Source organism: Scyliorhinus torazame, chromosome X (assembly GCF_047496885.1).
Source record: "Scyliorhinus torazame isolate Kashiwa2021f chromosome X, sScyTor2.1, whole genome shotgun sequence".
In the NCBI taxonomy this organism is placed as follows: Eukaryota; Metazoa; Chordata; class Chondrichthyes; order Carcharhiniformes; family Scyliorhinidae; genus Scyliorhinus; species Scyliorhinus torazame.
In genome coordinates this window covers 35,572,214-35,591,706 of record NC_092738.1, presented here as the reverse complement: position 1 = coordinate 35,591,706, position 19,493 = coordinate 35,572,214, and the positions used below count along the sequence as shown (strand labels likewise).

The window sequence follows — 19,493 nt, the reverse complement described above, 5'->3', positions numbered from 1 at the left end:
GGAGAGTGGGGCAGTGTCATTAGTTTGGGATTTATACAGGGCTATGGGGAGAGAGCGGGGCAGTGGGATTAGTTTGGGAATTGATACAAGGCTGTGGGGAGTGAGCGGGGCAGTGGGATTAGTTTGGGGATTGATACAAGACTGTGGGGAGTGAGCGGGGCAGTGGGATTAGTTTGGGGATTGATACAAGGCTGTGGGGAGTGATCGGGGCAGTGGGATTAGTTTGGGGATTGATACAGGGCTATGGAGAGTGGGGCAGTGTCATTAGTTTGGGATTGATACAGGGCTATGGGGAGAGAGCGGGGCAGTGGGATTAGTTTGAGGATTGATACAAGGCTGTGGGGAGTGAGTGGGGCAGTGGCATTAGTTTGGGGATTGATACAGGGCTATGGGGAGAGAGCGGGGCAGTGGGATTAGTTTGGGATTGACACAGGGCTATGGTGGGAGAGCGGGGCAGTGGTATTAGTTTGGGGTTTGATACAGGGCTATGGGGAGAGAGCAGGGCAGTGGGATTAGTTTGGGGATTGATACAGGGCTATGGAGAGTGGGGCAGTGTCATTACTTTGGGATTGATACAGGGCTATGGGGAGAGAGCGGGGCAGTGGGATTAGTTTGGGGATTGATACAGGGCTATGGGGAGTGAGCGGGGCAGTGGAATTAGTTTGGGGATTGATACAAGGCTGTGGGGAGTGATCGGGGCAGTGGGATTAGTTTGGGGATTGATACAGGGCTATGGGGAGAGAGCGGGGCAGTGGGATTAGTTTGGGGTTGACACAGGGCTATGGTGGGAGAGCAGGGCAGTGGGATTAGTTTGGGGATTGATACAGGGCTATGGGGAGAGAGCAGGGCAGTGGGATTAGTTTGGTGATTGATACAGGGCTATGGGGGGAGAGCGGGGCAGTGGGATTCGTTTGGGGATTGATACAGGGCTATGGAGAGTGGGGCAGTGTCATTAGTTTGGGATTGATACAGGGCTATGGGGCGAGAGCGGGGCAGTGGGATTAGTTTGGGGATTGATACAGGGCTATGGAGAGTGGGGCAGTGTCATTACTTTGGGATTGATACAGGGCTATGAGGAGAGAGCGGGGCAGTGGGATTAGTTTGGGGATTGATACAAGGCTGTGGGGAGTGAGCGGGGCAGTGGGATTAGTTTGGGGATTGATACAAGACTGGGGAGTGAGCGGGGCAGTGGGATTAGTTTGGGGAATGATACAAGGCTGTGGGGAGTGAGCGGGGCAGTGGAATTAGTTTGGGGATTGTTACAGGGCTGTGGAGGGTGGGGCAGTGTCATTAGTTTGGGATTGATACAGGGCTATGGGGAGAGAGCGGGGCAGTGGGATTAGTTTGGGGATTGATACAGGGCTATGGAGGGTGGGGCAGTGTCATTAGTTTGGGATTGATACAGGGCTATGGGGAGAGAGCGGGGCAGTGGGATTAGTTTGGGGATTGATACAAGGCTGTGGGGAGTGAGCGGAGCAGTGGGATTAGTTTGGGGATTGATACAAGGCTGTGGGGAGTGAGCGGGGCAGAGGGATTAGTTTGGGGATTGATACAAGACTGTGGGGAGTGATCGGGGCAGTGGGATTAGTTTGGGGATTGATACAGGGCTTTGGGGAGAGAGCAGGGCAGTGGGATTAGTTTGGGGATTGATACAGGGCTATGGAGAGTGGGGCAGTGTCATTAGTTTGGGATTGATACAGGGCTATGGGGAGAGAGCAGGGCAGTGGGATTAGTTTGGGGATTGATACAGGGCTATGGAGAGTGGGGCAGTGTCATTAGTTTGGGATTTATTCAGGGCTATGGGGAGAGAGCGGGGCAGTGGGATTAGTTTGGGAATTGATACAAGGCTGTGGGGAGTGAGCGGGGCAGTGGGATTAGTTTGGGGATTGATACAAGACTGTGGGGAGTGAGCGGGGCAGTGGGATTAGTTTGGGGATTGATACAAGGCTGTGGGGAGTGATCGGGGCAGTGGGATTAGTTTGGGGATTGATACAGGGCTATGGAGAGTGGGGCAGTGTCATTAGTTTGGGATTGATACAGGGCTATGGGGAGAGAGTGGGGCAGTGGGATTAGTTTGGGGATTGATACAGGGCTATGGGGAGAGAGCGGGGCAGTGGGATTAGTTTGGGGATTGATACAAGGCTGTGGGGAGTGAGTGGGTCAGTGGCATTAGTTTGGGGATTGACACAGGGCTATGGGGAGAGAGCGGGGCAGTGGGATTAGTTTGGGATTGACACAGGGCTATGGTGGGAGAGCGGGGCAGTGGGATTAGTTTGGGGTTTGATACAGGGCTATGGAGAGTGGGGCAGTGTCATTAGTTTGGGATTTATACAGGGCTATGGGGAGAGAGCGGGGCAGTGGGATTAGTTTGGGAATTGATACAAGGCTATGGGGAGTGAGCGGGGCAGTGGGATTAGTTTGGGGATTGATACAAGACTGTGGGGAGTGAGCGGGGCAGTGGGATTAGTTTGGGGATTGATACAAGGCTGTGGGGAGTGATCGGGGCAGTGGGATTAGTTTGGGGATTGATACAGGGCTATGGAGAGTGGGGCAGTGTCATTAGTTTGGGATTGATACAGGGCTATGGGGAGAGAGCGGGGCAGTGGGATTAGTTTGGGGATTGATACAGGGCTATGGAGAGTGGGGCAGTGTCATTAGTTTGGGATTTATACAGGGCTATGGGGAGAGAGCGGGGCAGTGGGATTAGTTTGGGAATTGATACAAGGCTATGGGGAGTGAGCGGGGCAGTGGGATTAGTTTGGGGATTGATACAAGACTGTGGGGAGTGAGCGGGGCAGTGGGATTAGTTTGGGGATTGATACAAGGCTGTGGGGAGTGATCGGGGCAGTGGGATTAGTTTGGGGATTGATACAGGGCTATGGAGAGTGGGGCAGTGTCATTAGTTTGGGATTGATACAGGGCTATGGGGAGAGAGCGGGGCAGTGGGATTAGTTTGGGGATTGATACAAGGCTGTGGGGAGTGAGTGGGGCAGTGGCATTAGTTTGGGGATTGACACAGGGCTATGGGGAGAGAGTGGGGCAGTGGGATTAGTTTGGGGTTTGATACAGGGCTATGGGGAGAGAGTGGGGCAGTGGGATTAGTTTGGGGTTTGATACAGGGCTATGGGGAGAGAGCAGGGCAGTGGGATTAGTTTGGGGTTTGATACAGGGCTATGGAGAGTGGGGCAGTGTCATTACTTTGGGATTGATACAGGGCTATGGGGAGAGAGCGGGGCAGTGGGATTAGTTTGGGGATTGATACAGGGCTATGGGGAGTGAGCGGGGCAGTGGGATTAGTTTGGGGATTGATACAAGGCTGTGGGGAGTGATCGGGGCAGTGGGATTAGTTTGGGGATTGATACAGGGCTATGGGGAGAGAGCGGGGCAGTGGGATTAGTTTGGGATTGACACAGGGCTATGGGGAGAGAGCGGGGCAGTGGGATTAGTTTGGGGATTGATACAAAGCTGTGGGGAGTGAGTGGGGCAGTGGGATTAGTTTGGGGATTGACACAGGGCTATGGGGAGAGAGCGGGGCAGTGGGATTAGTTTGGGATTGACACAGGGCTATGGTGGGAGAGCGGGGCAGTGGGATTAGTTTGGGGTTTGATACAGGGCTATGGGGAGAGAGCAGGGCAGTGGGATTAGTTTGGTGATTGATACAGGGCTATGGGGGGAGAGCGGGGCAGTGGGATTAGTTTGGGGTTTGATACAGGGCTATGGGGAGAGCAGGGCAGTGGAATTAGTTTGGTGATTGATACAGGGCTATGGGGGGAGAGCGGGGCAGTGGGATTAGTTTGGTGATTGATACAGGGCTATGGGGAGAGAGCAGGGCAGTGGGATTAGTTTGGTGATTGATACAGGGCTATGGGGGGAGAGCGGGGCAGTGGGATTAGTTTGGGGTTTGATACAGGGCTATGGGGAGAGAGCAGGGCAGTGGGATTAGTTTGGTGATTGATACAGGGCTATGGGGGGAGAGCGGGGCAGTGGGATTAGTTTGGTGATTGATACAGGGCTATGGGGAGAGAGCGGGGCAGTGGGATTAGTTTGGGGTTTGATACAGGGCTATGGGGAGAGAGCGGGGCAGTGGGATTAGTTTGGGATTGATACAGGGCTATGGGGAGAGAGTGGGGCAGTGGGATTAGTTTGGGATTGATACAGGGCTATAGGGAGAGAGCGGAGCAGTGGGATTAGTTTGGGGATGGACACAGGGCTATGGGGAGAGAGCAGGGCAGTGGGATTAGTTTGGGGTTTGATACAGGGCTATGGGGAGAGTGGGGCAGTGGGATTAGTTTGGTGATTGATACAGGGCTCTGGGGAGAGAGTGGGGCAGTGGGATTAGTTTGGGGTTTGGTACAGGGCTATGGGGAGAGCGGGGCAGTGGGATTAGTTTGGGGATTGATACAGGGCTATGGAGAGTGGGGCAGTGGGATTAGTTTGGTGATTGATACAGGGCTATGGGGGGAGAGCGGGGCAGTGGGATTAGTTTGGGGTTTGATACAGGGCTGTGGGGAGTGAGCGGGGCAGTGGGATTAGTTTGGGGATTGATACAGGGCTATGGGGAGAGAGCAGGGCAGTGGGATTAGTTTGGTGATTGATACAGGGCTATGGGGGGAGAGCGGGGCAGTGGGATTAGTTTGGTGATTGATACAGGGCTATGGGGAGAGAGCGGGGCAGTGTCATTAGTTTGGGATTGATACAGGGCTATGGGGAGAGAGCGGGGCAGTGGGATTAGTTTGGGGATTGATACAGGGCGATGGAGGGTGGGGCAGTGTCTTTAGTTTGGGATTGATACAGGGCTATGGGGAGAGAGCGGGGCAGTGGGATTAGTTTGGGGATTGGTACAAGGCTGTGGGGAGTGAGCGGGGCAGTGGGATTAGTTTGGCGATTGATACAAGGCTGTGGGGGGAGAGTGGGGCAGTGGGATTAGTTTGGGGATTGATACAGGGCTCTGGGGAGAGAGTGGGGCAGTGGGATTAGTTTGGGGTTTGGTACAGGGCTATGGGGAGAGCGGGGCAGTGGGATTAGTTTGGGGATTGATACAGGGCTATGGAGAGTGGGGCAGTGTCATTAGTTTGGGGATTGATACAAGACTGGGGAGTGAGCGGGGCAGTGGGATTAGTTTGGGGAATGATACAAGGCTGTGGGGAGTGAGCGGGGCAGTGGATTTAGTTTGGGGATTGTTACAGGGCTGTGGAGGGTGGGGCAGTGTCATTAGTTTGGGATTGATACAGGGCTATGGGGAGAGAGCGGGGCAGTGGGATTAGTTTGGGGATTGATACAAGGCTGTGGGGAGTGAGCGGGGCAGTGGGATTAGTTTGGGGATTGATACAAGGCTGTGGGGAGTGAGCGGGGCAGAGGGATTAGTTTGGGGATTGATACAAGGCTGCGGGGAGTGATCGGGGCCGTGGGATTAGTTTGGGGATTGATACAGGGCTTTGGGGAGAGAGCAGGGCAGTGGGATTAGTTTGGGGATTGATACAGGGCTATGGAGAGTGGGGCAGTGTCATTAGTTTGGGATTGATACAGGGCTATGGGGAGAGAGCAGGGCAGTGGGATTAGTTTGGGGATTGATACAGGGCTATGGAGAGTGGGGCAGTGTCATTAGTTTGGGATTTATACAGGGCTATGGGGAGAGAGCGGGGCAGTGGGATTAGTTTGGGAATTGATACAAGGCTGTGGGGAGTGAGCGGGGCAGTGGGATTAGTTTGGGGATTGATACAAGACTGTGGGGAGTGAGCGGGGCAGTGGGATTAGTTTGGGGATTGATACAAGGCTGTGGGGAGTGATCGGGGCAGTGGGATTAGTTTGGGGTTTGATACAGGGCTATGGGGAGAGAGCGGGGCAGTGGGATTAGTTTGGGGATTGATACAAGGCTGTGGGGAGTGAGTGGGGCAGTGGCATTAGTTTGGGGATTGACACAGGGCTATGGGGAGAGAGCGGGGCAGTGGGATTAGTTTGGGATTGACACAGGGCTATGGTGGGAGAGCGGGGCAGTGGTATTAGTTTGGGGTTTGATACAGGGCTATGGGGAGAGAGCAGGGCAGTGGGATTAGTTTGGGGTTTGATACAGGGCTATGGAGAGTGGGGTAGTGTCATTACTTTGGGATTGATACAGGGCTATGGGGAGAGAGCGGGGCAGTGGGATTAGTTTGGGGATTGATACAGGGCTATGGGGAGTGAGCGGGGCAGTGGGATTAGTTTGGGGATTGATACAAGGCTGTGGGGAGTGATCGGGGCAGTGGGATTAGTTTGGGGATTGATACAGGGCTATGGGGAGAGAGCGGGGCAGTGGGATTAGTTTGGGGTTGACACAGGGCTATGGTGGGAGAGCGGGGCAGTGGGATTAGTTTGGGGTTTGATACAGGGCTATGGGGAGAGAGCAGGGTAGTGGGATTAGTTTGGTGATTGATACAGGGCTATGGGGGGAGAGCGGGGCAGTGGGATTCGTTTGGGGATTGATACAGGGCTATGGAGAGTGGGGCAGTGTCATTAGTTTGGGATTGATACAGGGCTATGGGGAGTGATCGGGGCAGTGGGATTAGTTTGGGGATTGATTCAGGGCTATGGGGAGAGAGCGGGGCAGTGGGATTAGTTTGGGGATTGATACAAGGCTGTGGGGAGTGAGTGGGGCAGTGGGATTAGTTTGGGGATTGACACAGGGCTATGGGGAGAGAGCGGGGCAGTGGGATTAGTTTGGGATTGACACAGGGCTATGGGGGGAGAGCGGGGCAGTGGGATTAGTTTGGTGATTGATACAGGGCTATGGGGAGAGAGCGGGGCAGTGGGATTAGTTTGGGGTTTGATACAGGGCTATGGGGAGAGAGCGGGGCAGTGGGATTAGTTTGGGATTGATACAGGGCTATGGGGAGAGAGTGGGGCAGTGGGATTAGTTTGGGATTGATACAGGGCTATAGGGAGAGAGCGGAGCAGTGGGATTAGTTTGGGGATGGACACAGGGCTATGGGGAGAGAGCGGGGCAGTGGGATTAGTTTGGGATTGATACAGGGCTATAGGGAGAGCGGAGCAGTGGGATTAGTTTGGGGATGGACACAGGGCTATGGGGAGAGAGCAGGGCAGTGGGATTAGTTTGGGGTTTGATATAGGGCTATGGGGAGAGAGTGGGGCAGTGGGATTAGTTTGGGGTTTGGTACAGGGCTATGGGGAGAGCGGGGCAGTGGGATTAGTTTGGGGTTTGATACAGGGCTATGGGGAGAGAGCAGGGCAGTGCTCAATTCATAGCCACACATGTCTTCCTTGTCGGCTTGCTGCAAGAGCAATCCACCCACTGCCACCCTTTCATTCTATTTTACCTGGGTCAGCTCGATTCTTGCCCCATTGAAATTGGCCCTCCCACAATTACTCTGGATGCTCAGTGTCCTTTTCCATGGATAACATAAAGCATCTGACACTATGTTCACAGACCCAGACCCTTGTATAATGTTCTCCAAATGAGACTTGACCCAGATCCCGCAGTGCTTCTTACATATTGGACCAGAAACATACTTCACCCTCTTCCCTTTGTGAGAAGTTCTCCCCCCACATATTGCTTCTCCCACTCCATACAGAAACCCAGCCAAGGGGGCAAGTAGATGTTCACTCCTTGCCTGAGCTTGCCTTTTTTTTAAAAACCATAGAAAGTCATCAGTTCAGGAAAAAAAATCTGCTAGTTATTAATGTCATGAAGAATGTTGGCACAGTGTTCGGCTCTGGAGTGCAAAAATGTGAATGACTTCACTGTACTGAGCATTAACCCTTCATTCGTTCATTAACCACCACCCACTTTGGTGAACCCAACCATGCACAACTCATTACCCAGATCCAGGTTTGAATTCCTCGACACAAGAGGGAGATAACCACCATTGAAGCAGCGTTGACAACGTCCTCGCCGTCACTCCACCCAGGAGGTTTAGGGGATTGGAGGAAAAACATTTTACCCAGAGGGACTGGATGGGTCCTGTATTGTCTGTGAAAATGTACCACAGGCTGGAAAGCACTTTAATCAAAGGCAGTCAAGACAAACCAGACACCAGTTCATTGTGAGATTTTATTACATGAAAGTAATGCAGTACATTAGATTGGTGCAGATACAATCAGAGCAGAAGCCAAACTTGGAGCCACATTCCCTTTTTCCATCTTCAGTGACATCCAAATTCCTCTTACTCCAATCAACCTTTCTACTCGATTATTTCAAGAAGGTTTGGTGGTGGAGTGGAGTGGGATTGAGGGCCAGGGCTCAATTAGAACCACATGGGGACACTTGTTCCTACCGCGAAGATGCAGTGTAGTATCTAGGGGGCTACCTATTCAGCTCCCATCACCCTCCAGACAAGCTCAGTGCATTCGAACCCCCTTCTCCAAACTGCGTGCAGTGTTGATAAATACAAACAGAAAATAATTCATTTAGAAAGGAGCTTTGTAAATAGGTGGAAAAAAAAGGCACTTAAAAAAATCCAGGTACAAGAGAATCATCAGCCACTCATCACCATCCGGACCAGCTCTGTGAAGCAAAAAAAGAGAAGTTCTTACTGTCAGAGAAAAAGAAACGAGAATTCAAGAAAGGTTCCGATTAAAATTCTCAGAATTTTAATGATAAACCAACCCAAAAAATCCAGCAAAACATAATATGCAAAAGCAGGTTTTGCATACAGACAGACAGCAAGTGAGTCACATGCAAAATAGTACAGTATCATCCCAATTTACCATAACCAGTGTTAAGATAGAGCTCACGGTTGTGAAAACAGAGCCATTTCTTTCAGGAATGGCCAACCTACTGAAGACAATCCGGCTGAAATAGATGGTAATCGGAACCTTTCAGAAGCCCTCTTTCAACCCTCCTTCCCCAAGTTGCAGAGTCTATTGAGCAGTGGGTCTAGAAGTCAGTATTCTGGTTTGCACTAGCTACAGAGAGCAGGAAAAACATTGGCAGTTCTTTGACTGTCAGCTGGAAAAGCCTAGTTAGATAAAGGAATGCAGGCAGTCAATTCACAGCAACACATTAGATACCAAAGGAAAACCATTTTAGCCAAATTATCCCACAATCAACTGTTGGGAGCATTTGAAGCTCATCTTTGTGCTGGTTTAGCACTTTCTAGCATCACTGGGAAATACGAAAAGGGAACAAAAAAATGTCCCGTCCCCCCAAAGGAATAAAGGAACCCTGGTTGTCAGCTGTCACTTACCAGTCCCTCTGAAGGGAGGGGGGGGGGGGGGGGGGAATCTGTTCTTGACAGGAAAGTGTCAGAACAATTTTATCAAAATAGATATCAGAAGGTGCGTGGCAGTAAATTTGAAGATGCAAACACTGATCGGAGACCAATGCCTGCACAAAATGTTCAACAAGTCAAAATGGTTTCCCTTTAGTTGGCTTGGCAGAAATTCAACTGTAGTTGAGAACCAGAGATAATTTATCCCCTCCCCCCCCACCCCCGAAGCCACCACATGCAGAAGATGCCAAAAGGAAAGAAAACAGGTCAATTGGCAGGGGGTCGGAGCGGGGGAAAAACAAGGATGTGTCACAGTGGCGTACCATGGGCTGCCATTCACCCAGACATGATGTGCCTGACAAAAGCTGTCAAAAAGGAAGAAAAATGTTAAACTGAGTGTTTAAATAAGGTAAATGCAGTTTGAACCAAGTATTCGACATGGAGGCATCAAGAAACGCAGTGGCCGCAAACAAGTTTCAAACTGGCCCCAGTTAACAGATCGTTTTTACAGCTTTATTTCATTGAAGAGCAGCTGGAATATGTTTGCTGACATCTTACGCGGATGGTCATCAGACGTTGGAAAAATCAGCATGGCGGCACAGTGGCTAGCACTGCTGCCTGGCGCCACTGAGGACCCGGTTCGATCCCGGCTCTGGGTCACTGTCTGTGTGGAGTTTGCACATTCTCCCAGTGTCTGCGTGGGTTTCGCCCCCACAACCCAAAGTTGCGCAGGGTAGGTGGATTGGCCATACTAAATTGCCCCTTAATTGGAAAAAATGAATTGGGTACTCTAAATTTATCTTTAAAAAGTTGGAGAAATTATTATTATCCAAGAGGCCTTTTTTACTTTCAAATCATCGCCCAGGATCTCAGCTAACACGTTGAGCCAGTCACTGGGACCAGAAACTGGCAGGTTCACGGTACATCAGCCAGAATGGGAGCAGCAATCGTACAATCTGTCCAGTACTCATAGGCGGGGAGAGAGAATAAAAAAAAAAAAAAGGAAAAATGAGGCAGGGCTCCAGATCATGTGCAGCCCCTCCTAGGGTATACACCTGGCAGCATGGGATGTCAACAGGATCACACCCCCAAAATCACCTTCAAACACCTTTTGGGGGGGGGGGGGGGGGGTGAGAAACCAGAGTGCATCTTTCAGGGGAGGAACTTATTTAAAAAGTAGCAGTTAGTCTCAGCCCTACGTTAGTTTTTAAAAACTGCAGGAATGTGCTCACGGCCGTGCTTCGGAGTTCTCGACTATACAAACAGTGCACATGCAGAGTGAATACACGTTATTAACTTGCACCCTCTGGGAGCACTTGGGAAATAGGGGCATTTACTGATTCAACATAAATTTATAGATGAGCATGCAGCTTCAAACCAGACCCAAAGTGTTAACACCCTCTCTCTCTACGAAGCTCCCAGGCCTACGGAGTATTTCCAATGTTTTCTGTTTTTATTTGTCCTTGTAATCATGTTAAAGGAGGAGATATGGAGGAATTCTACAGCCTGCACTTCAGGAAAACTATCTCCGATTCGAAGTAATTGGAAGGGAGATTTAAAATAGTGAAGGGTGGGGGTCAGGAGAATGTATCACTTTCAAAAAAAGAGGAAATGGATAAACAAACTTTTTAAAAATTAGAATTGGAATGGAGAAAAGACTGGGAATGGAGGTGCAGCACAGGGGCACAGTGGTTAGCACTGTTGCCTCACCACGCTGAGGACCCGGGTTCGATCCTGGCTCTGGGTCACTGTCCGTGTGGAGTTTGCATTCTCCCAGTTTGCACCTGGGTTTCGCCCCCACAACCCAAAGATGTGCAGGCTAGGTGGATTGGCCACGCTAAATTGCCCCTTCATTGGAAAAAAAAAAAGAATTGGGTACTCTAAATTTTTTTAAAAAAGGGAATGGGATCAGGCGAGAGCTGGAGGCGCAGTGCAAACAGGACTGAATGGAAAGGACAGAGGGTAGGTTTTTTTTTTTTTTTTTTTTCATTTAAATGTTGATTTACAAAAGTAAAAAAAGGCATTGGGTGGTTTAATATAGACAGAAATGCTCGGTGTGATTGTAGCGGTAGAATGCAACACAGCGTCCACTTACTCTGCTAACTGCAAGAGAGGTAGCTGAAGAGAAACAACTTCAACAATGCTCCCCCTCAAATAGTGCAGCAAACACCTGTTCCGAACTTGGTCGAACATCCTGCCCAAGGATTGTATTCCAATCTCATTTGCCTAATTCCCACCAAATGTGGGTGGGTGTGGGGGTGGAAAAAGAGGGGGGAAAAGGGAGAAAGGGAATTATCAGATCAGTCATGATCTCATTGAATGGCGGATCAGACCCGATGGCCATTTCTGCTTCTACGTCATATGGTCTGATGGGGAGCAGAGTGTTGCACATTTCAATTTGTTAAGGGTGATCAATCCAGGAAATTGGGCCATGAGCTAAAAGTAAATAAATGGTACATTTTGGAGCAACAATCAGGCGAATGGATTCCTGGATAGCAGATCAACCTAGTGATCATTTAAACTGCTTCTTTACAAACCAAGGAAGTGTCGAGACTGAGTGGACAGGCGGTCAAATGGCCTCTCCAATTTGGAAACAGGAACCAACAGTTGTGGTGTTTACCCGACACCGAGAAGTTGGTCTCTTTAAAGTTAGCAGCATCTCGATTTCTCTACAACACAATGTCTAAAGTAATGAGATATACAAGCAAAATAGCAGCAACATTGGAGTCATTCCACCTGGATCAGCTGTCAAAACAGCAGGCAAACATTTAGTACAGGGTCTAACCTCGCTCATTCTTTGAAGGCAGAGCCTGGCACTTACCCTCATAGTTGATGCAGCCATTGGCATCCTCATGACCAGCCAGCAGAGTCTCCACTTCCTCCTCGGTCATTTTCTCACCTAGAAAACACAGCTGATGGTTAAAAAGACAGACACAACATTGGCCATTCCAAAACCAACAAAGCTGCAAACACTCCCAGCCCGCAGATCCAGGCACAAAGGCTGGACAAGTGGGCGAGTTAAAGAATCTGGACAGAAAAACTACTCACTTGCAGACATGTGGAGCTGAAGGAGATATTAGGAGGGGTGGCCCAGGTTTGGTCAAAGAGATGTGTTTTCACCAGAGCAGGGGGAATTCAGAGAGAGTGGGGCTAAGACACTTAAAAGCACGGCCAATAGTTATGTATGAGAGGTGACAACATGCCCATGGGCTTCAGCAGCAGATAAGAGTGTACTTGGATGACGGTGATGAATCCAAATTTGCTTATGATAAAAGGCGTGGGAATGGAAGCTGAGAGGAGGACACAGAAGCGGTTTATAATATGGTAGATGCTGTGTAACGTGGGGAACTGGAAGGCTAAAGAAGAATAAAAAGAGCAGAATTTTCTTTAAAAAAGGTGTGCAACTCAATGTTGACGTTGGGAGATTTGGGGGGTATTTGTAAAAAGGAACACAGCATGCAGGTACAATAATTAGGAAGGCAACTATCATGTTGGCCTTTATTGCAAGGGGATTGGAGTACAAGAATAAAGTCTTGCTACAATTGGACAGGGTTTTGGTGAGGCCACATCTGGAATTCTGGCCACATCTGCAGTTTTGGTCTCCATATTTAAGGATATACTGGCATTGGGGGTGGGACAGTGAAGATTCATTGGATTGGTCACTGGGCTGAGGGGTTGTCCTATGAGGAGAGTCTGAGTAAATTGGGTCGATATTCTCTGGAGTTTGGAACAATGAGAGGTGATCCCATTGAAACATGGAAGATTCTGAAGGGGTTTGACAGTGTGGATACGGAGAGATTGTTTCCCCCCCTGGCTGGGGTTTGACAGGGTGGATACTGAGAGATTGTTTCCCCCTGGCTGGGGTTTGACAGGGTGGATACTGAGAGATGGTTTCCCCCTGGCTGGGGTTTGACAGGGTGGATACTGGGAGATTGTTTCCCCCTGGCTGGGGTTTGACAGGGTGGATACTGAGAGATTGTTTCCCCCTGGCTGGGGTTTGACAGGGTGGATACGGAGAGATTATTTCCCCCCTGGCTGGGGTTTGACAGGGTGGATACTGAGAGATTGTTTCCCCCTGGCTGGGGTTTGACAGGGTGGATATGGAGAGATTGTTTCCCCCTGGCTGGGGTCTGACAGGGTGGATACTGAGAGATTGTTTCCCCCTGGCTGGGGTTTGACAGGGTGGATACTGAGAGGTTGTTTCCCCCTGGCTGGGGTTTGACAGGGTGGATGCGGAGAGATTGTTTCCCCCTGGCTGCGGTTTGACAGGGTGGATACTGAGAGATTGTTTCCCCCTGGCTGGGGTTTGACAGGGTGGATACTGAAAGATTGGTTCTCCCTGGCTGGGGTTTGACAGGGTGGATACGGAGAGATTGTTTCCCCCTGGCTGGGGTTTGACAGGGTGGATACGGAGAGATTGATTCCCCCTGGCTGGGGTTTGACAGGGTGGATACGGAGAGATTGTTTCCCCCTGGCTGGGGTTTGACAGGGTGGATACGGAGAGATTGGGGGGGTTGAAGACGGAGATCAGTCATGATCATGGAGGGGGGCGCGCATGCTTGGCTCAATGGGCTGAGAGATCCATTAACCTGAAAAAACAGCCACTCCCAGTCATTATTCATTCATTTCGCCACAGCTCCAGAACAGTGCCAAACAAAGTTGTTTTCTGTTGCAAGCCAGTTGAAAGGTAAGGCTGGTTCGAGAACTTGGATTAGAATGGAATTCAGGTTCAGAGGTGATCAAGCTGTGAACCTTCTATACTAATTACGCTGAAAGAATGAAGCAGAAATCGCTCAGATTCTGCTGTTTAGGTTAGGCAAAAATAAAACCTTGCAGCAGCCTACAGAATTCATCGTGGCAATATTACCACTTGGCCGCAATGCATTAAACTTTACCAAGAGTGACCAGCACATGGCGTAGTTCAGCACCCATCACGGTCCCATTGCCTTCCTTGTCAAAGACACGCAGCCCCTCAACAAAGTCCTCAAAAGTTCCGGGTTCCTTGTTTCTCGCAATGTCCTGGAGCTTAGGAAGGAACTGCTCAAAATCCAGAGTTTTCACATTCATATCTGTGAACAGAAAGACAAACTTACTTGTCCGGTCTTTGTCTCCCATTACAAGTTACAAACACCCGAAACTGCCAAACTGTTGCCCGGCAACTGATCAGGAGACCTGCTGGAGCCCCGTTACCAACAGAGAACAAAAACACCTATCGAATGACATCAGCCAGAACAAGATCAAGTTCCTTAAACAAATGCATCAGGAATTGACGCGCACACTTGCTGTGTATGAAACAATTCTTTCCTCTTTAGGTATTCCAATTGAATCTGCTTCCAGCACCCAAACAGGCAGTGCCTTCCGGATCACAACTCACTACTAATTCGAATTCCTACTCCCAACTTTTTGCTTTAAAGCCAGCATCTTAAAATAGGAACAGGAGGAAGAGGCCAACAGCCCCTTGAGCCTGTCCCACCATTCAATCAGTTCTTGGCTAATCTGTGACCTAACTCCATATTCGTGCATTTGGCCCATATCCCTCAATACCTTCACTTAACATAGATGATTTGGGGACCAAGGGCAATGTGTCCAAGTTTGCAGACGACAATAAGATGAGTGGTAAAGCAAAAAGTGCAGAGGATACTGGAAGTCTGCAGAGGGATTTGGATAGGCTAAGTGAATGGGCTAGGGTCTGGCAGATGGAATACAATGTTGACAAATGTGAGGTTATCCATTTTGGTAGGAACAACAGCAAAAGGGATTATTTAAAATGATTAAAATATTAAAACATGCTGCTGTCCAGAGAGACCTGGGTGTGCTAGTGCATGAGTCGCAAAAAGTTGGTTTACAGGTGCAACAGGTGACTAAGAAGGCAAATGGAGTTTTGTCCTTCATTGCTAGAGGGATGGAGTTTAAGACTAGGGAGGTTATGCTGCAATTGTATAAGGTGTTAGTGAGGCCACACCTGGAGTATTGTGTTCAGTTTTGGTCTCCTTACTTGAGAAAGGACGTACTGGCACTGGAGGGTGTGCAGAGGAGATTCACTAAATTAATCCCAGATCTGAAGGGGTTGGATTACGAGGAGAGGTTGAGTAGACTGGGACTGTACTCGTTGGAATTTAGAAGGATGAGGGGGGATCTTATAGAAACATATAAAACTATGAAGGGAATAGATAGGATAGATGCGGGCAGGTTGTTTCCACTGGCAGGTGAAAAGCAGAACTAGGGGGCATAGCCTCAAAATAAGGGGAAGTAGATTTAGGACCGAGTTTAGGAGGAACTTCTTCACCCAAAGGATTGTGAATCTATGGAATTCCTTGCCCAGTGAAGCAGTAGAGGCTCCTTTATTAAATGTTTTTAAGATAAAGATAGATAGTTTTTTGAAGAATAAAGGGATTAAGGGTTATGGTGTTCGGGCCGGAAAGTGGAGCTGAGTCCACAAAAGATCAGCCATGATCTCATTGAATGGTGGAGCAGGCTCGAGGGGCCAGATGGCCTACTCCTGCTCCTAGTTCTTATGTTCACAAAAATCTATCCATTGCAGATTTAAAATTAACTGATCTACAGGCAGCACAGTGGCGCAGTGGTTTAGCACTGCTGCCTCACAGCGCAGAGGACCGGTCCTGGGTCACTGTGGAGTTTGCACATTCTCCCCGTGTCCACGTGGGTCTCACCCCCACAACCTAAAGATGTGCAGAGTAGGTGGATTGGACACACTAAATTGCTCCTGAACTGATCTAGCATCAATTGCCGTTTTTGGAAGTACTCCAAACTTCTACTACCCTTTGATTGAAGTGCTTCCCAACACCTCTAGACCTAATTTTTAGACCATGTGCCCTAGTTTTAGAATCTCCAACCAAAGGAAATAAATCTACCCGGTAATATCGTGAATACTTCGATCAGATAACTCTTTAACCTTCTAAATTGGAGTGAAAACAGGTCTAATTGGAGTAAATCGCTCCTCGTCCTATGATAAAGGACCCTTTTGCCAGTAGATGGAGAGAACTCCATGTCAAATCCCCACCCCTACTATCCCAGTTTTTTTGGGGGGCACAACAGAATTCCCTTGTCCTCCACACTCTCCCAAGGCGTTCTTTCTCCCCCCCCCCCCCCCCCCCCCCCAACCACCACACTCACAGCATCCTCAGGTACTCACCTTCTGGCTTTGGGTTCCCAAGGACTTTCAAGACTTCAGCATTGCATGGATTCTGGCCAAGAGCGCGGAGGAGATCCCCACATTGGCTGTATCCAATTTGACCTTCGCCAATGCGGTCATAGAGGTAGAATGCCTCTTTGAATTCTGTAACGATAACAGAGAGAGGCAGGTTTAAAAGAGGAAAGTTAGACTTCCTAGAAGGGAGGAGGAACAAGGAGACATTAACACAAGATTAGGATGCTGGTGATTGAGGGCAGAGAATATGGATTGCTTCAGAGACCATATTGATCTCCGAATCCTAAAGGGATATGAAAATATGACAGCGCTAATACATGTGGAGGGTAAAGCACAAAATGGAGGTTGAAGGTGACACATGCCAAGCACAAAGTAGCTGGGAGCCCATTCCACCAACTCCCCCATTCTGGAAGCACTTTACTCTCCATACCTTTGTTATGTGTCCTGTTTAGTGTAGAAACATTTAACAGATCTCCGGTTTACGGAAAATTAGCTGGTTGTGTAAATGTTTATTTTACAATCGTCTTCTAAATCCAGACTTTGCAGATGAATGACCAGCCAGACATTCCCCTCCCCGGAAACAGATCTAGAAACATAGACTTTGCACAAGTATCAACATGCACAAAGAAATGGGTCGGATAAATCAGCTTCTTGAAGCCAAAGAAAGTCTCGCCCCATTGTCTGCTTTTAGACTAAGGTGGCATGGTAGCACAGTGGTTAGCACTGTTGCTGCACAGCACCAGGGTCCCAGGTTCGATTCCCGGCTTGGGTCAGCCTGTACATACTCTGCACTGTCTCCCCGTGTCTGCGTGGGTTTCCTCCCACAGTCCAAAGACGTGCTGTTAGGTGAATTGGACATTCCGAATTCTCCCTCTGTGACCCGAACAGGCGCCGGAATGTGGTGACTAGGGGATTCTCACAGTAACTTCATTGCAGTGTTAATGTAAGCCTACTTGTGACACTAAAAGATTATTATTAGACTCACATTACTCACCACCCCCATTTTACCCATCACGAGAATCTCAGAACTTTTTTTTTTCTTTATTGGGAGTCACTCGCAAAGCCTGCAGTTGCTATCCATCCCGGATTGCCCTGGAGCTGAACATTTCAGAGGGCAGTGAAGAGATAACCACTTTGCGTTTGCCGAGAGCCTGGACTCACATATCGGCCAGACCGGATAAGGACGGCAGATTTCCTTACCTAAAGGGCATTAGTGAACCAGATGGGTTTTTACAATAAAAAATGAGACTAGTTTTAATTGCAGATTTACAAATCGATTTTGTATCCCATCAGTGGCCGTGATGAGATTTGAACCCCACATCTCCAGATTATTAGCCTGGGCCTCGATTACTCATCCACTGACATTACCCTCATCTCCCCCTGAGCTTCTCACCGCTCTTGATAAAAGACAAGTTGACCTGAAAACATCAACTCTGCTCCTCTCCACAGATTCTCCCAGACCAGTTAAGAAAGCCCACCTACTTTCTCAGAAGACTAAGGAAATTTGGCATGTCACCTACAACCCTCACCAACTTCTACAGATGCACCACAGAAAGCATTCTTTCTGGTTGTATCACAGCTTGGTATGGAGCCTGCTCTGCCCAAGACCGCAGGAAACTACAAAAGGTCATGAATGTAGCCCAGTCCATCACGCAAACCAACCTTTGACTCGGTCTACAATTCCCACTGCCTCGGAAAGGCAGCCGGCATAATTAAGGACCCCACGCACCCCGGTCATACTCTTTCCACCTTCTCCCGTCAGGAAAAAGATACCAAAGTTTGAGGTCACGTACCAACCAACTCAAGAACAGCTTCTTCCCTACTGCCATCAGACTTTTGAATGGACCTACCTCGTATTAAGTTGATCTTTTCTCTACACCTTGCTATAACTGTAACATTATATTCTGCAGTCTCTCCTTCCTTCCCTACGTACGGTCTGCATGGTTTGTACAGCATGCAAGAAACTATACTTTTCACTGTATACTAATACATGTGACAATAATAAATCAAATCAAATCAGCGGAGCATTTCCAAAATTCTCTAAATTTTTATTTCAGGATGAATCACCTCCCTGCTAAATACAAGTACAACAAATCGATCTGCAGGCACTGACATGCAGGACATTGTAGCAATAATGGAGGTCTGGCTCAAAGGGAGGATAGGGTTCCAAACGTTACGGAAAAATAGGGACAACAAAATGTGACGGGTTATGATTATTTCGTGCTGGAGGGGTCAAGGAGCGAATCTATTTGGTGAGAGCTGAGAAACAATAGAGGTACCGTTACATTGGTGGGTGTAGGTTATAAGCCGACGAATGGAAAGAAATACATTCAAGAAAAATCACTTGGGAGGTGCAAAACCGAAAGTCATTATAATGTGGCACTTCCTAACAAACTGGGATAGTAACTGTGTGAAGGGCAGATTGTGGTGAATCCAATGACGGAAGCATTTGCTGAATCCACCTCTGGGGAGTGAGGCAAATTAAGTGTCAGTAGAGGACCATTTGAGAGACGGTGATCGTTGTATCATTAGGTTTAGTTTGGCTGTGGAAACGCTATCTGGAGTAAAACGTATTTGATTGGGGCTAAGAACAGATCTGACTTGGATAAATAGGAATGAAAGTTTGTCAGCGAAACTATAACTGAATAATGGGCTTTTTTTTTTTAAAGACGAGATGGATCAGGTACACACGCGGTACATTCCCACCAAACGGGAGTGCAAAACAAAAATCCAGAGCTCCCCGATTGTCAAAGTGATCAAGAGCAGATCATAGAATCCCTACAGTGCAGGAGGCGGCCATTTGGCCCATCGAGTCTGCACCGACCCTCTGAACAACTACCCTACCCAGGCCCAATTCCCCACCCTATTCCTGCAACCCCACCCTCAGGGGCAATTGATGATGGCCTAATCCACCTAACCGGCACATCTTTGGACTGTGGGAGGAAACCCATGCAGACACGGGGAGAAAGTGCAAACGCCACACAATCACCCGAAGCCGGGATCGAACCCGGGTCCCTGGCGCTGTGAGGCAGCAGTGCTAACCATTGTGCCAACAAGATGAGGCAAAAAAAAAAAACACAAGCATGTGATCTCAGGTTGAGAACGGAAGCGAGAATCAGGCT

General features: G+C 48.9%; 3 protein-coding genes across 3 annotated transcripts in view; 2 read left to right on the top strand and 1 right to left on the bottom strand.

Moving 5' to 3' along the window:
• smarcc2 (SWI/SNF related BAF chromatin remodeling complex subunit C2) overlaps positions 1 to 18,089 on the top strand; it is a 355,784-nt gene extending 337,695 nt beyond the window's left edge. The window contains exon 29 of the mRNA XM_072494060.1: positions 17,821 to 18,089. The gene's annotated coding sequence lies outside the window, so the exon portion shown is untranslated. The remainder of the gene's footprint in view (positions 1 to 17,820) is intronic.
• On the bottom strand, positions 8,031 to 18,495 carry LOC140405342 (myosin light polypeptide 6-like). Its single transcript, XM_072493631.1, has 5 exons — positions 18,485 to 18,495; positions 16,357 to 16,550; positions 14,099 to 14,272; positions 12,025 to 12,102; positions 8,031 to 8,497 (listed from the first exon to the last, which is right to left on the bottom strand). The coding sequence occupies exons 1-5, from the start codon at positions 18,493 to 18,495 to the stop codon at positions 8,469 to 8,471; spliced, it is 486 nt and encodes a 161-aa protein (XP_072349732.1). The 3' UTR covers positions 8,031 to 8,468.
• A 190-nt stretch (positions 18,496 to 18,685) lies between these two features.
• The window catches only part of hat1 (histone acetyltransferase 1), a 40,066-nt gene continuing 39,258 nt past the window's right edge, over positions 18,686 to 19,493 (top strand). Inside the window, exon 1 of the mRNA XM_072493630.1 lies at positions 18,686 to 18,773. Coding sequence (XP_072349731.1) covers positions 18,686 to 18,773 — 88 coding nt within the window. The remainder of the gene's footprint in view (positions 18,774 to 19,493) is intronic.

Coding starts and splice junctions, on each gene's coding strand:
- LOC140405342 (XM_072493631.1), bottom strand. Junction 14,273..16,356: donor TGGGAACCCAAAGCCAGAAG/GTGAGTACCTGA, acceptor TTCTGTTCACAG/ATATGAATGTGAAAACTCTG. Junction 8,498..12,024: donor TGGCTGCATCAACTATGAGG/GTAAGTGCCAGG, acceptor TTTGCTTCACAG/AGCTGGTCCGGATGGTGATG.